The 16,531-nt window shown below is 43.3% G+C and overlaps 1 protein-coding gene across 12 annotated transcripts in view; it reads left to right on the top strand.

Annotated features, from left to right (window-relative positions):
- Nucleotides 1–4,590, top strand: part of RGS8 (regulator of G protein signaling 8) — a 68,889-nt gene extending 64,299 nt beyond the window's left edge. For all 12 annotated transcript variants that reach the window (XM_044002924.1, XM_044002928.1, XM_044002936.1 and 9 more), the window contains 2 exons: nucleotides 825–991; nucleotides 4,287–4,590. In XM_044002924.1, the coding sequence (XP_043858859.1) occupies nucleotides 825–991; nucleotides 4,287–4,469 (350 nt within the window). In that variant the 3' untranslated portion in view covers nucleotides 4,470–4,590. The remainder of the gene's footprint in view (nucleotides 1–824; nucleotides 992–4,286) is intronic.
- Nucleotides 4,591–16,531: the final 11,941 nt, after the last annotated feature.

Below are 16,531 nucleotides of genomic sequence, written 5' to 3'. Positions count from 1 at the left end.
TTATCTAGCCGCTCCAACCCGATCTACTTTTAATGGTGATGCTCTTTCATTTTTTTTTTTTTACCCCTAATAATGAGGGGTTCACACTATACCATCCACACTCTCTCCTGGTTCCCTTAAGGGCTGACCAGTCACTTTTGTAGGATGTCTGTTGAAGGTTGGGCATCCAGTGGGTGGCCCTGGAACAGAGAGGGGCTAAATGGCCATATTGGAAATGACCCTATGACCTTGCCTTTCTGATCATCAGGCTTTCACCAGCTAAAACAAACAGATAAAGGGCAAAGGTTGTTAGGGGAAAGATAGCCAGGAGCTATCATTGACTAACTGGAGTTAACTAAGCTACCCCTTGAATTATAATTTCTAGAGGAATTACTCCCTTGGGTTATTCCTTTGGGGGTTAGAGGTAGGATGCACAAATGTTTCTGGACACATGCATAATATACACACATAATGCACATACATTACAAGCGCATTTCTGGGCTCTAGGTCAATGGAAACGTTTAGAACAGAGGTTCTTAACTTTTGTGTATGTGTTATGGACCCCTTTGGTAGCCTGGCAAAACCAATAGATTTCTCAGAATAATTCTTTTAAAATGCATAAGATAAAATACATAGGATTACAAAGAAAACCAATAATACTTAAATGTAGCTTTCAAAATCTAAAAAGAAATCCCATTTTCATGATTCCCCCAGATTGAGAACCCCTCATTTAGATGGTAAAGAAGGGATTGGACAGAACTATGCCTACCTATAGGTACCATTCTTCTCCCTCCCTCTGTAGTCCTATAGTCTAATTTCTCCTTTTCCCCATTCTTTCATGACAGATGGAGTGGCAGCATTCCGAGCTTTCCTGAAGACTGAATTCAGTGAGGAGAACTTGGAATTCTGGCTAGCCTGTGAGGAGTTCAAAAAGACTCGGTCGACCACCAAGATGGTTTCCAAGGCTCACAGGATCTTTGAGGAGTTTGTAGATGTGCAGGCCCCTCGAGAGGTATGTTGATGGCTAGCACCTTGCTGTCTGGGAGGTCTCTACTCATCTTGGTTGTCTGTGGTGAAATAGGGCATCATTCTTCTCTCTGGAGGCTTTTCCCAGTTACATATAAAGGTAGTTTTCAACATTCATTTTCATAAGATTTAGAGTTCCAAATTTTTCTCCCTTCCTCCCTTTCCTCCCCCCTCCACAAGACCACAACCAGGTTATAGATGTACAATCCACAAGTGCTCTTTTTATCAGTTCTTTCTATGGCAGTGGATAGTAAGCTTTGTCATTAGTCCCTTGGGATTGTCTTGGATCATTGAATTGCTGAGAGTGGTTAAGTCATTCACAATTGCTCATTGAACAATACTGCTGTCACTATGCACAACGTCCTCCCAGCTCTGCTCACTTCACTATACATCAGTTCATATGAGTCTTTCCAGGTTTTTCTGGGATCATCCTGTTCGTCATTTCCTATAGCACAAGACCATTCCACCACAATCATATACCACAGTTTCTTCAGTCATTCCTCAGTTAATGGACATTTCTTTGATTCACAATTCTTAGCCACCACAAAGAGTTGCTATAAATATTTTTTGTGCAATTTCCCCTGCTTTTCTCTTTTTCATTATTACTATTGTTAACTGTTTCCCTTCTATCCTATTCCCTTCCCCATGACATTTATTCTATTATCCATCTTCTTTCATCCTATCACTCTTCAAAAGGGATTTGCTTTTGTCTGTCCCCTCCCCCAATCTGCCCTTCCTTCTTTTGCCCCTCTCTCTTTATCCCTTTTCCCTATCTGGAGGCTTTTTCTAAGGAGGAATCCATTTATCTGGAGTTGAGACTCATCAGCTTTATCTGTTTATAACTGTTGTTAATCACTAAGGTGGTACCTATGGTGGCAAAGGCTTAGACATTCAAGAAGAAGATCAAGAGATAGATAGATGATAGATAGATGATAGAGTATTTATTAAGTACTTATTATAGGCACTATATTAAACACTGGGCATATAAACACATATAAGATAGTCCTGCCCTCAAGGAACTTACTTCTAATTCCATGACTATATATAGTAATAGTATTACTATAATTCTATCACTAATAATTCTAACGGGGAGGGGGGGGGAGACAACACATAAAAGGAACCTGGAAAAGGGGAATGGTACACGGGTGTGGCTGGAGATGTATTAAGACTGCTGTGGGGGTCTAAAACTGAGCAAGAGAAGGCCAAAACTGGTCCATCAAACCCCAAGGTGGCTCCAGAGTGTGGAGGCCAGTTTTCTCATCAAGAGGAAGTGGAGGTGACGACTACAGCGGACTGGAGATGACTTGGCTGTAGGGATATGTTAAGTGATCTGTTAGGTGGCATGTCTGGAAAGCATTATGTTGATACAGGACTCTTGATAGCAGACAAAGCAAAAGGGACCTTTTCAAGTTTCAGATAGGATTTCTTAGGGAAAAGGGAGGGGAACCTGGAAAAATTAAATCATCAGATGTGGAAGGAAAGGGAGGAAACAAACATTTATTAAGCACCTACTATGTGGCAGGCACAGTGCTAAGAGCTTTACAGATATCTCATTTGAGGTACCTGACTGAGCTACAACCCCAGAAAACTTTGACTATAATCTGTTTAAGGTGTGTTGTTGCCAATTAAAAGATACGTATATTTATTTTTATTGATACATTTTGTTTGGGCACATTGGCCATTTCTCAACAAGCACCCTTCCCTCACGATACTTTGCCGTAAAATAAAGTTGAGCAAAACCGCATAATGGGCTAGGATTTTTAGCATTTGGTAACAGAAAGGAAAGATATGTGCTTCAATTCTGATAGTTTGGTTTCAGGGTGATCCCATGTATTTGACTAGAATTTTATTGACTTTTGGTCAATGGTTATAATCTTTTCTATTTCTTCTCTGCATCAAATCTTTCCATGTTTCTCTGAATTCTTTATACTGTCATTGACTATTGTGCAAAAATATGTCATTATGCTCATATGAGAGGCAGAGTGGCATAGTGGATAGAAGACTGGCTTTAGAGCCAAGAAGATATGGGTTCAAGTTCTACCACTGATATATACTGGTTGAGTGATACTGGGGAAGTTATTAAAATCTCAGACTCTGGGAAAACCTGTAAGTTGAAGGGACAACTAGATGGTGCGGTGGACAGAGCACCAGGTTTGGAGTCAGGAAGACATGATTTCAAATCTGGTCTCAGACACTTACTAGCTGTGTGACCCTGGGCAAGTCACTTAGCCCTGTTTGCCTCAGTTTCCTCATCTGTAAAATGATCTGGAGAAGGAAGTGGCAAACCACTCCAGTATCTCTGCCAAGGAAACCCCAAATGGGGTACCAAAAAAGTTGGACACAATTGAACAACAAAAGTATTAGTAGAGGGAATTTCCTTACAAGGAGCTTTCCTTAACAATTAGATCACAGGATCGGTTCTAATCTGTATCCTATTCAATAATTCTCAATTTGGAAGGGATATTTCAACATCCTTGTGGTGTTTTAGTGGAGGCAAAGAAAAAAAAAAGGAAGCCCAATAAGTATGGAAGGGGTGACCTTTTTTAAAAAAATGGGATCTTCATCAGATGTGCTAATTTTGCAGTTAAGAAAGGATAAAGGGCTTGTTTTGGAAACGTATGCAGAAGGCCTCGGAAGTAAAGACTTGTCATTGAACTGAATTTAGTTTCGAAAGAGCTCTAGGGAGGAGTCAAGTGCCTTGAGTTCTAACCCCAGGCCCACCAGGAATGTTGCATAGCATATTAGACCTGAAGGGACCTTAGAAATAACCTAATTCAATTCCTCCTCAGTTGCTAATTACTCATGTCTGAACAAATCACTCCATTTCTTTGTTCTTCCCTTTCTTCAACTGTCAAGTGGAGATAACTTCCCTTCTTACTTCAGGGGATAAAGATCGAACCCAATCACCTCCGAGAAAGTGTTTTGACAAGCAGAAAGCTTTATAGAGGTACAGCATGGTATGGGAACTTGAACCCAGGAAGACCTGGGTTACCTCCAACCCGTACTAGCTATGGGCAAATCTCAGCATCCCAGGCAATTCCATATGGAGACTTTTCTGCACAGGTCTGGATTTCTTTCTCCTAACCCGACCCCTCCTAACTGCCCCTCCCACCCAACACCACCACATGCTCACACTGAAACAAAACAAAATTAGGAGCTATGCAAATATAATTCATGCATTGTAATTAATATTGGTCCAAAACCCAAACAAATTCAAGGCAAGCCCCCAACCACCAGGCTTCTAGCCTCCTTATAACCCTGATCTTTCTTTCTGTCTCCAGGTGAACATAGACTTCCAAACTCGGGAAGAAACTCGGAAGAACATGCAAGAGCCTTCCTTAACGTGCTTTGACCAAGCCCAGGGGAAAGTGCACAGCCTCATGGAGAAAGACTCTTACCCCCGGTTCCTGAGGTCCAAAATGTACTTAGATCTTCTGACTCAAAGCCAGAGGAGGCTCAGTTAGAGTTGAGATGGGGACCCATGGAAATCACAGGCTTTCCCCTTCCCCCAGCTGCCAAGACCATATTCCAATGTGAACCGTCATCAGTGTTTAAACACAGTGGAGTTTGGGGTGGGAGGCTGGGGGGTGGGGGTGGGGGTGAGGAAGGGAGGAAGTGGGGCCACTTCCAACGTGTGACCCAGCCGCCGGCTTGAGGACTTTAATTCCGTTTGCCTGGTTGTGTTTGTGCATTGGTTAGTGGTAGCGCCTCACAGCTGTTACCCTTCTCTGGGTCAGCAAATGACCTTCATAAAGCCTTGGGTCATTTCTGCAGAGAAGGCAGGTTTGCTAGGCTGGGCTAATATGTAAATAATGCAAAAGCAATTCACTCCCCTCTCCCTTTTCCCCTGGACACCACATTTTATTCTGACTTCTTGGTAGTCCCATTCCCTTGAGAGGAAGGAAGGGAAGAAAGACCATGGGTCTCTGATGTGATCTGGAGTTTAGAAACTATTGCTCTTCCTGGGTGATGGGGCCTCATTGCACTAGAAAGGAGGTTCCCAGGAATCCCAGGTTAAGCAAGTCTGCCAGTTACTGGAGATGGAAGGGAATAAACATTTATTAAGCGCCTACTATGTGCCAGGCACTGTGCTAAGCGCTTTACATTACTATCTCATTTGGTAATATCTCATTTTATATATACATATTATATATATATATCTCATTTGATTTCAGATGGGACTGAGTTAGTGGAGTCAGCTATTTCTTTCATTTCCATTGGCCACCATTCAGTGGGGAAAGAATAGGGGTGGGGTGGGGAGGTGGGGCCATTGGGACAAGCTATAGTCACTGCCCATCCTAAATTAGGAGGCCGATAGACTCCCTGTATAGCATTCTTGTGAAGGTACCTAACAGGAGATCGAGTTCATGGCTCAAGTCACAGCTATTTTCTGCTTGTAAGGAAACAGGGTTCTCTCTCTGAGTGCATATTCTAAGCATTATCCCCTGGTGGAAGAGGATCCTCTGTGGTGGATGGTGCATCAGACTATTGCCAGGGAGGAGAGGGAGGAAGATGTGATGTAGAAGCCCAATCTTTAACCATTGTCTGGAGGTGGAATGACCTTACCAACAAAGTAACAACAAAAGGCTTTCCATCGGTGAACAACTTTCTAACCTGTCTGCCCCGTTCCCCTGTGACATCAGATATCACTGCGTTGGCCTCCCAGGTTTTCAGCTGGGTAGGAAGAAAGTGAATTAACACAGCACAGCCAGCTCTCAGTGTGCCTACCGAGGGTCCCACAGTCCTTGATGCCCACCCCCAAAGGGAGGACATATAATTATAATGGGAAAATTAGTCAGCAGAAACTCTCCTCTGTAATCTGAGGAGATCATAGTTCCCTCAAAAGATCTCATTAAAGCAAGTATTACCCTATAGATCCAGTGGCTTCACCTTTTGGTGAAAAACCTAATATTGAAGATGGAACCTAGGGTGGTTAAGAAAATGGGAAATCATTGAATTGGGAGTCAAAGGGGGCTGTGTGTCAGAGAGTTTTACCCACTAATGATTGTTCTCGGAAATGTGTGCCAGAAAGCTCTTTCTGGGAGGATACATGAGGAACTGGCATCTAGTCTCAACTAGCTAGAATCAAACTAATTCGGGCACAAATTTGTGACCCCAAGGAGAGGTGGAAGGTATCTGTCAGGTTCTTGGTCCCCAGGTAGGATCTCAGTATAGAAGGGGGTAAATTAGGGTAAGGAGCTGTTGGGATGATCATATCTGCAAGGTGACTTCATAGTGCATTGGAACGAGCCCTTTCCTAGAGTCTAGAAGCCTGGGTTCTAGTCTCTTTTCTGCCACAAGTCTACTGTGTGACTTTGGACAAGTCATTTCACTTCCTCTGGATGTTGGTTTCCTTATGCTATAAAATGAGCAGAAGTAGGGGGTGGTAAGAGGGAGCAGAGCCTCACTAAAGTCCTTTCCAGCTCTGAAATTCTAGGGATTTGGTTCTTTGTGGTGCCCTCCAGCCTCCAAGGCCCTAGGCATTTGAGGGATGGCATTGGGATTGTTCCAAAAAAGAATATTAATGCAGGGGAGTTGAGTTTGGTGCCTGAGCTCTGAGGGCTGGTGATGCTCAGGAACCAAGCACAAGCACTGCCCCTCCCTCCTTGGGTGGGGGTAATGGCACCTTCACTATTTAAATATTTTCAAATAGTGTCCACATTTCATTCTGTCTGTCACCCCCCTGCCTCTCCTCCGTTTGCCTGTGGGTGGGGGCAATCTCTGGTTATTCTCATTCTTATTTTTTGCCTAGTTCGTGGTTGTCGTCAAAGGTCCTTGCACTGCCAAGGGTGTGTGTGTCTCTGTGTTGTTATTAGTGTGTCTGTGTGCAGTAGCATCATGGAGTCTGGGGGGCAGGTTCTCCTCATCTCTTTGGGTCTGTCATTGGGGAGACACCAAGAATTCCATTCCCAAGAGCTCTGGAGCCTGGAAATGGATGTTTCTCAGTAGACCAGGCAGTTCCTCCCCTTCCTTCCCCTCCCTTCCAATTCCAATTCCCCCCTCCTTCCTGAACCAACAGGAAACCAATTTCAGCTGAAGCTGCCAGAATGAATTTAATGAGGTTGCTCTCTCTAACACAGGGTAAATACTTTAAACCACTGTTTACATAGGAAATTTGCATCTATGGCCAGCTTTCCTGCCAAATTTCAGGCGCATCTCAATGGAAACAACACAGATTTCTGGAGTCCAAGGAAAACTTAAAGGGCCCTGTTACCACATACCTGGGTGGCTGAGGGGTGGGAATGGAAAGGGGAGGGGGAGGGAGGAAAGAATCTAAAAAATGCTCGGCTGTGTCTTCAATTCAGGCTTTAGAGCTTCTTCCAATTATTGGGATGAAGACTGAAGGTGGGAGTGGCGCCTTGGCACATTGACCACTTCCTCCCCCACAAGAGGGAGGTGTGAAGGACCAAGCCTTAGGATTTTGAGGCTTGTAGCTAAGGGAGGGTGTATGTGGGTGGGCGTATCCCTTCGTGTACAAGAGGTATATTTAGAGTGTTTGGGTATCTGTGTGTGACAGCTGAGAGAATCAGATTATAGAGGTGAGGCATCTCCATAGGGCAGACCCTTTATGTCCTGATTCTCCCCAGAGGTTCAGAGTTGTCTTTCCTGCTGCCCACTCCAGGCACTTTGGTTAAGCCAAGCCCAGATCATTTTTATCTTTATTATTGTCTGTAATGAAACAAAAGAGAAATGTTTACAGCATCAAAAGCAATATCCAAACATACCTCACTCTTGTCCCCTTGTCTCTCTCTCTCTCTTCCCTGCCACTTTCCTTTCTCTCTTCCCTTCCCTCCTTTCTCCTCACTCCCAAGTCATCCATCACCTGTCCCTCGACGTGAGGAATGGTTTCTTCCATCTAAGTTCTTCCTTCCCTTGCAGCGCTGCTAGGGCTTCTGCTATTTATTGTCTACCTTCTAGGCATGGTGCTTGCTTTGGTCCTGAAATCTGCACAGAGGATGGGATAAAAGCTAGAGCAGGATGGGCAACACTGATGTTCCCTAACCACCTTCTTCCTTTGGCTTTTGGGGGCTGCCTTGAAGTTTGCTGCTGCTGCTGCCTGGGCAAGCTAAAAATAAGAACAAAACCAAACCATAGCCCACATGATGGAAACTTCTCCACTTCCCTAATATGGAATGGGTGCCCCTTCTTCACTGACACTGGTGGAGCAAGGAAAGTCTCTCCAAAGGTGTGTGTGTGTGGAGAAGGGGGGAAGAACTGGGCTGCTGAAAAGAGGACTACAGATTGGTGAGGACCTATTGGCAGGAGAACCCAGAGGATGAATGAGTCTATGTAGGCAGGATTCAAAATTCCCCCCAAAAGACAATTTTATCTATCCCTTGACTTCAATCGAATGAGCAGTTATAGAAGCACTGACTATGTACCAGATGTAGCGGGTGCCAGCGATATAGATACAAAGGTGTAAATAGGTCTTGCTCTGAAGGAGATTATTCTCTACTGGGTTGTCCTAAACTTAACTATCCTGGCTGGTTGCCCATAAAATCCTCACCAGCCCACTTTGCTCTCTCAGGCTAATTTGCCTGTGGACTGTCCAAGCCTCATGCAGCTGTCTTGGCTGGCCAATGTGCAACATTGGAGCAAGGAGGTTCCTTTCTGAATTGATTTTTTTTTTTGCAAAACTTTTATCATAGTGCTTCCTCTTGCCCCTTGGATAGTAAGGGCACTGTTTTATTTTAGCTGCTACCCCAAAGCCTTGGATATTTCTTTTGTCCCAGTCTTTGGGTTTGGGCCGTGCCTATGACCTCAAGACCTTATCATAAGGTTAGGTGAGAACTCAGGTAAATGAGTGAGGCGTGTTTTGATAGTGGTTCTAGTGAGAACAATCTGCCCATTCTCCCTAGGGATATCAGATGCTGTGGCTCTCTTGGTCTTCTAGCTACCTTTGGGGGGTAGTTTCTCAGTGGCTTTGCTGGTTCTGTCAGCTGCAAGCCGCTTTGCACTCGAGTTTCTCTATTTTTAAATCAGGGTGAAGTGAGGCAATCGCCCCTTGAGTTTTGTCCACTGGAGAGGCAGCCATCCAGTTCCCAGCTAATTTTACTCTCTGGTGCTCTCCACAGAATTTGCTGCTCTGGATTAAACCAAAGCTGTGAAATTGATGCCTTCCCAAGCTGTAGAAGGTCCAGCCAGCACTGGGGCAGGGTAATCTGTAGTCCTTCAGTGGGGCTTCTTGCTTTGTCTGTGCCCTTTGTTGGACTGACTCATCTAGGCAGTTCTGCAGTCTGGAAACTGTAGCACTGGTGCCCTGGGCTATGGAGATTAGGTTGTGGTGAGGGGGAGGAGGATGAGTTTGATTTTCCTAGGAGCTGGGAGAGGTGAGGATGTGGGTGGAAAAGGTGGGGAGGGAGAGAGGTGGAATGGAAGGAGCAGAGGAGAGGATACAGTTCATGATCTTCCTTCCTTCCTTCCTTCCTTCCTTCCTTCCTTCCTTTCTTCCTTCCTTCCTTCCTTCCTTCCTTCCTTCCTTCCTTCCTTCCTTCCTTCCTTCCTTCCTTCCTTCCTTCCTTCCTTCCTTCCTTCCTTCCTTCCTTCCTTCCCTCCTTCCTTCCTTCCTTCCCTCCTTCCTTCCCTCCTTCCCTCCCCTCCTCCTTCCTTCCCTCCTTTCTCCCTCCCTTCCTTCCTCTTCCTTCCCTCTCCCATTTCTTCTCCTTTTCCTCCTGCTCCTTTCATCTCATCCCCTCTCCCCGCCTCTCGTTTTTTCCTTCCCCTTCCTCTGTCCCTTCCCTTCCCTTTCCCTTCCTTTCCCTTTCCTTCCATCTCTTCCCCCTCTCTTATCTTCTCTTTCTCTCCCCCTCCCTCCCTCCTCCTCTCTCCTGAAATGGAGCTAGCTTTAGTAGGGTCCCCAGCAATAAGAAGGGAAAAAATGAGCAGGGTATTGAAAAGGCTGAACCCTCTTTCTCTAGCACCCTGTGTCCCAGAAGCTTTTCATTCCCATCCATGCTTACTTGCAAGCACGGCTGGAAAAAGATTCTGGGTTGTCCATTCTATGAAGGGTTTAAACCTGCCTAATGTTATTCCTCCTTGAATCTGTGGCTCTCACCGGTATTAGAAAGCAGAGATGGCAGACTCACCACTGGCTTTAAGAGGGTGTATAATTTGGTGTCTGAATAGGGAGGAATCCAAATGTGGAGATCTGTCTTCCTACCCTTGTGACTTCCAAGGACTCCTCAAGTTGGTGTAGTAGGTGAAGAAGGAAGATAACCTGGGAACCCTACTTTAGGGATAAGCTGTTTTCTTATTGGACCCCTGACCTGAACAAGTTTAGGGTCTGAATTTTTTCCACAAGCTATTCCCGTCTTGCTTATTTCCTTTTGCTCCTTGGGTTCCTTCCCCTTCTTCTAGGTGCAGAGGAGGTGGTTGGGTTTGGAGTGTCCACCAGCCCCTTTGGCACTTCATGCCCTGTGAACACACTTCATGTACTTAACAGATCTATAGCAGCTCATCTGCCATATAAGTTGCTTGGCTGTTGGAGTCCTCACCGAGTTGTTTCATTACTGTGTAAAGTGGAATACTGTCATTCACCTTTACTGTAAACAATGCTGTGAGAACATAATAAACTCCAATTGAAAAACCCACCCTTACTGATCATTTTTGGGCCCATGAGGCTTGAGGGCTGACTCTATGGGAACCTCTTCAGGTAACATGTGGCCTCCATGGTGACAGCACGTGCTGCCGCTCTGGAGGGGGACTTGGGCAGATGGGTTTTTATGGAAAAAACCTGGGCTGGGGTTGCTGTAGCACATGTCTGTAATCGCTGCTGCCCGGGAGCCTGAGACTGGTGGATCTCGAGCTTGGGAGCTCTGAGCCATAGGGAGCCAAGCCTATCTGGTGTTTATACCAAGTGCATGTTAATATGTTGAACCTCGGAATTGGGGAGGGGAAGAGCACTAGGCTATATAAGGAGGGGCAAACCACCACAGGTCAGAAATGGAACAGATGAAAGTTAGTTCACATGCCAATCAGAATGGGGATATGATATGAGTAGCCCCTGCACTTCCAGTCTGGGTGAGATTGGAAGACCCTGTCTTTTTTTTTTTAAAAAGATATAGTCGGGGGCAGTTAGGTGGCACAGTGGATTAAGCACCGGCCCTGGATTCAGGAGTACCTTAGTTCAAATCCAGCCTCAGACCCTTGACACTTACTAGCTGTGTGACCCTGAGCAAGTCACTTAACCCTCATTGCCCTGCCAAAAAAAAAAAAAAAAGAAAAAGACAACTTAAGTGACCATCCTAAAAGGATGTGCTGGCTTTAATAATATGATTAAATTACCAAGAAAAAAAGATATAGTCATATATAAACTAGACCTTAATGGTTTGGGGAGGTGGGGAAGATGGTGAGGGGCACAAAGAAGTATAAGATAGTTCTGATATATCAGTACAACTTGCCCTCAAGGATTTATTGTCTTTTTTTTTTTTTTGGTGATGCAGTTGGGGTTAAGTGACTTGCCCAGGGTCACACAGCTAGTAAGTGTCAAGTGTCTGAGGCTGGATTTGAACTCAGGTCCTCCTGAATCCAGGGCTGGTGCTCTATCCGCTGTGCCACCTAGCTGCCCCAGATGTATTGTCTAGTTAGGGAAATCAGACATATATAGCAAAAGATAATTTAGGCAAATCATTTAAAATGCACCTGAGAAGTAAATCCTTTTTGTAAAATGAAAAAAAAAAACAACTTTAAAATCCAAATAATAACCTATTTCCTCCTCCCTCTCTACTTTTATTTTCTGTTTGGATATTCATTTAGGTTTTTTCCCCCTTAAAGTGGGGAGACCCCATATAAAGATAACTACTGAAAAATGATAGTAAGTAAAATCATTTCAAATATTGCTGAGAAAAAAAAAAGTGGTTTGGTAGGTTGCCTTATCTATCCCTGGCTCTCTATCCCGCCAATTCAAGAATCATGCCTCATGTCTGTCATTTCAACCAAGGAGATGTTCTTCTCAGTTCTTCCCCTCCAGAGGTCTCCAAGAGGGATTGATGTCAAAGAAGACATCAATATAGGTCTAAATAGACCTAATTTAGTCTACCACACTATTTGATTGGCAGTTTATTACATCAAGTACTGATGAAGTTGTTTATAACATCTTTTTCTATTGGTGGTTTGACCAATGAGAGGGTCCCTCTATACTTATTAGTTGTTTAAGAGCAAGAACATTGTTTAACTGCATCCTACCATACAAATTCTTACCTTCTTATTGAAAAAACAACATAAAATAACTCAATCACAAAATATAAACTTAAAACAAAATGGAATCAGTTCTAAATTGACAAACTTATTTCTATCTGATGGTAGAATAGAAAGCAATAAAAGTTATTCTCACTATACCCATATACTCACTACCCATTCAATCTTCCTATCCCCTCTCTGAATCCTTTGTATTCAGCTTGCTGGACTTGGAGTTAGGAATGCCTGAGTTCAAATTCTCCTTCAGAAGTAGACCCTGGGCAATTATTTAACTTCTCAGCCTCGGTTTCCTCATTTGTAAAATAGAGATAATAATTGCACCTGCCTCATACGGTTGCTGTGAGGAGCAAATGAGATAATATGCATAAAAAGCTTTGCAAATCTCAAAACGTTATGTCAAAAGTCAATCAAAAAGCGGGGCAGCTAGGTGGCGCAGTGGATAAAGCACCGGCCCTGGATTCAGGAGTACCTGAGGTCAAATCCGGCCTCAGACACTTGACACTTACTAGCTGTGTGACCCTGGGCAAGTCACTTAACCCCCATTGCCCTGCAAAAAGAAAAAAAAGTCAATCAACAAGCATTTGTTAAGCACTTACTATGTATTGTGTTAAGCAATGGAGATAAAGAAAGGCAAAAACAATCCTGATCCTCAAAGAGCTCACATTTTAATGGGGAAACAACATGGAAACAACTATGTATGTTCATATATGCATATAGATAGATGCATATGTATGTAAATAGATACCCATACACATATAGTGTATAGTATATATACCCGCCATGGTAAATGACAGATAATCTCAGAGGGAAGGCTTTAGATAAATGCTAGGTATTTTGGACAATGCACACATTTTCTCTTGCATTTATATACATTGTTTTCTTTCTACCATTCCAAGAGCTCCTTCTCTGTGTCCTTTGCTGTCTCCTTATCTTCCTCCTGCCCCTTAACAGATGTCTTCCTAGGCTCTGATCTCTTGTCTCTCCCTTGGCAATTTCATCCATTCCCACTGCTTGAATTATCCCTGGGCCTTGATCTATCTTCACTCCCAACACTCCTGCTGCTTATCTCCTCTTGAAAGCCTTGCTCACTCCTCAAGCTCACCATATACAAAATGGAACGCAGTCCCCCTCCCCCAGCCCTCCTAAGACCTATTCCTGCCCCCAACTTCTTGATTTCCGTTCACGTGAATGCCAGTGGCATAACCAGATAGAAATATACTTTTATGCAAATACAGAAATTAGACAATGTTCCTAAGCACAAAGTCCAATGAGATCAGATTGGAAGAATGTGGTATAATAATGGAAAAAGAGCTAAGTCCATGTCAGGAGACCTGCAATTGAATCTAGGCACTGCCACTCAATGGCTGGGCATCCTTGGGTAAATAGCTTCATCTTTCTGAGTCTCTTTTTCTTCATCTATAAAACATGAGATAGTATTTTCACTACCTTCCTCAAACGGTTGCTGTGAGGAAAACCCTTGGTTAATCTAACAGTACAATAGAAAAGGGGTTATTATTATTATTGGACAAGTGAAAGTAGCTTGGTGCCAGAGTGGATGGAGCACTGGGCCTGTAATTAGGAAGATCTGAGTTCAAATCTGGCCAAGACACTTACTAGTTGTAGGCCACTGGCAAAATCACTCTATCTTTACTTGCCTCAGTTTCCTTGCCTATAAAATGGGAATAAGAATAATTTTTGAGAGGATACAATGAGATAATATTTGTAAAGCACTTTCTAAACCTTAAAGCACTCTATAAATGATAGCTATAATAATATAATGCTATTATATAATATTATTACATTATGTATTATTATTAGCTTCTCTAGAATCCTCCAGTGAGAAAGCAAATACGTATGGAAGACAAAGGCCTTAAGGTATTTGTGCGTCAGCACTGCTGTGGAAATTTCCTTAGCAGATCTATTTTCCATGTGACTGCTTGCTAAAGAACTAGAACACAGGATCCGACAAGAAAACCAGAGATGTTTATTAAATGGCTCCTATGTAGTACAAGGCATCGTACCAGGTGCTGCCCTCAAAGAGTTTACATTCTATTAGACAGGCAAGGATCTAAAAAGAAATTGATTACTTCCACTTTTACATAACCTGCACTTGACATCATCAATATACCACTGCTCCCTAATAACAAAGAGTTAGAGGGACAGCTAGGTGGCGCAGTGGATAGAGCACCGGCCCTGGATTCAGGAGTACCCGAGTTCAAGTCCGACCTCAGACACTTAACACTTACTAGCTGTGTGACCCTGGGCAAGTCACTTAACCCCAATTGTCTCACTAAAACAAACAAAACAAAACAAAACAAAAAAACAAACCCCAAAGAATTAGAGAAAAAAAAGTTCAGACAAGCCAATCGGTGCATCAAAAAGTCTGACATTCTATGCACCGGTCCACTTCCATAAGCCCCAGATCTGCAAAAAAGGGGGGGCAGATGCTGCCTAATATCTCTTCTTCAGGGCAAGTCACTATAATTACATTATAATTTCAATTATCTTGTTGCTTTGGTTCTTTCCATTTACTTTCCTGTAGTCATTGTGTACCCTATTTTCCTACTTATCCTTGCTTCAGTTTGCACAATTCATGTGCATCTTTCTCTGTATTCATCATAGTCCTTAGAGCTTAGTAATATTCGATCACATTCAGGTGCCACAACCTGTTGAGTTATTCCCTCATGGCCGGGCATCTTTTTTGTTGGATGGGTAGATTTTGTCATCGGATAATGCTTGGAGCATAGGATGCTGTCCTGGGAGGTTGGGCCTGGATGGGGTCCTATAGTAGGTGGTGCAGGGACATTAGGAGGTTGAAGAGTACCTAGTGGAGGACACACAAAGAGCGCCGAGGGTGCCAAAGGCTTCACGATTCTGCCTAATTTTAGCACCACCTGCACTTCCTCAGGTAAGGGCAGGAGAAGAGGAAGATAATGTTCCTTTTAAGGGCCTTCATTACTTCTCCATCAACAAAGGGACAATGAGGGCCAGATGGGGGAGGGAAACCAGTAGTTAAAATGACGACATTCGTCAGATATTCTCTGCTTTGGAGTTAATCCCATTGGGAAGAAGTGTGACAAATCTCTCTCTATCCAATTCTTCAGCCTTTCCCTAATTCCCACCCTGACTTTCTCTGCTAGGCAGCTGCCACTGCTGTCCCAGGATTAGGGAGATATGCAAAGGTCATTGGACTAGGAACCAGGATGTCTGTTCTGGTCCTGACTCTGCTGTGTTCCCTTCTGTCAGTTTAGGACTTCAGGCAAATCTTTTTCCCTCCTTGATGTTCTTGCTGCAAAGTACAGAGCTCTTTTAAAAAAAATTTATAGTTTTGGGTTCCAATTTTTATCCCTCTTTCCCTCCTTCCTCTCCCTCTCCCCCCACCCCCCCCCACCCATAGGCGGCAAACATTTAGATATGGGTCATACATGTATGATTATGTAAAGCATTACCATATTTGTCATTTTGTACAAGAAAACTTGATCAAAAGAAAAAAATGAAAGTGAAAAATAGCATGCTTCAGTCTGTTCCATCAATATCAATTCTTTCTTTGAAGGTGGATAGTATGTTTCATCAATAGTCCTTTGGGATTGTCTTGGATCATCGTATTGTTGAGAACAGTCAAGTCATTCACAGTTCTTTATCAAACAATATTGCTTTCTCTGTGAACAATGTTCTCTTGGTTCTGCTCTCTTCACTAATACATCATTTCATACAAGTCTTTCCAGGCCTTTCTGAAATCATCCTGCTTGTCATTTCTTATAGCACAATACTATTCCATCACCATCATATTCCACAGTTTGTTTAGCTGTCCCCCCAGTTGATGGGTATTCCTTTGATTTCGAATTCTTAGCCACCACAAAAAGAGCTGCTATAAATATCTGTGTACAAATAGGTATTTTTCTCTTTTTGGAGATGGCTTTGCAATATAAACCTAGCAGTGGTATTGCTGGATCAAAGGGTATGCACAGTTCTGTAACCCTTTGGGCATAGTTACAAATTGCTCTCCAGAATGGTTGGATCTTTTCACAACTCTACCAACAGTGGATTAGCGCCCCAGCTTTCCCACATCCCCTCCAACATCCAATATTTTCCATTTTTGTTATATTTGTCACTCTGATAGGTGTGAGGTGATACCTCAGAGTTATTTTAATTTGCATTTCTCTGATCAATAGTGATATAGAGCATTTTTCATATAATTATAGATAGCTTTGATTTATTTGTCTGAAAACAGCCTGTTCATATCCCTTGACCATTTGTCAGTTGAAGAGTAACTTGTAAAAGTACAGAGCTCTTAACATTTGCACCTGGGTACCACAAATAACACCAGAGT

Source organism: Dromiciops gliroides, chromosome 4 (assembly GCF_019393635.1).
Source record: "Dromiciops gliroides isolate mDroGli1 chromosome 4, mDroGli1.pri, whole genome shotgun sequence".
Classification (NCBI taxonomy): Eukaryota; Metazoa; Chordata; class Mammalia; order Microbiotheria; family Microbiotheriidae; genus Dromiciops; species Dromiciops gliroides.
This window is presented reverse-complemented; position numbering and strand designations above follow the sequence as displayed.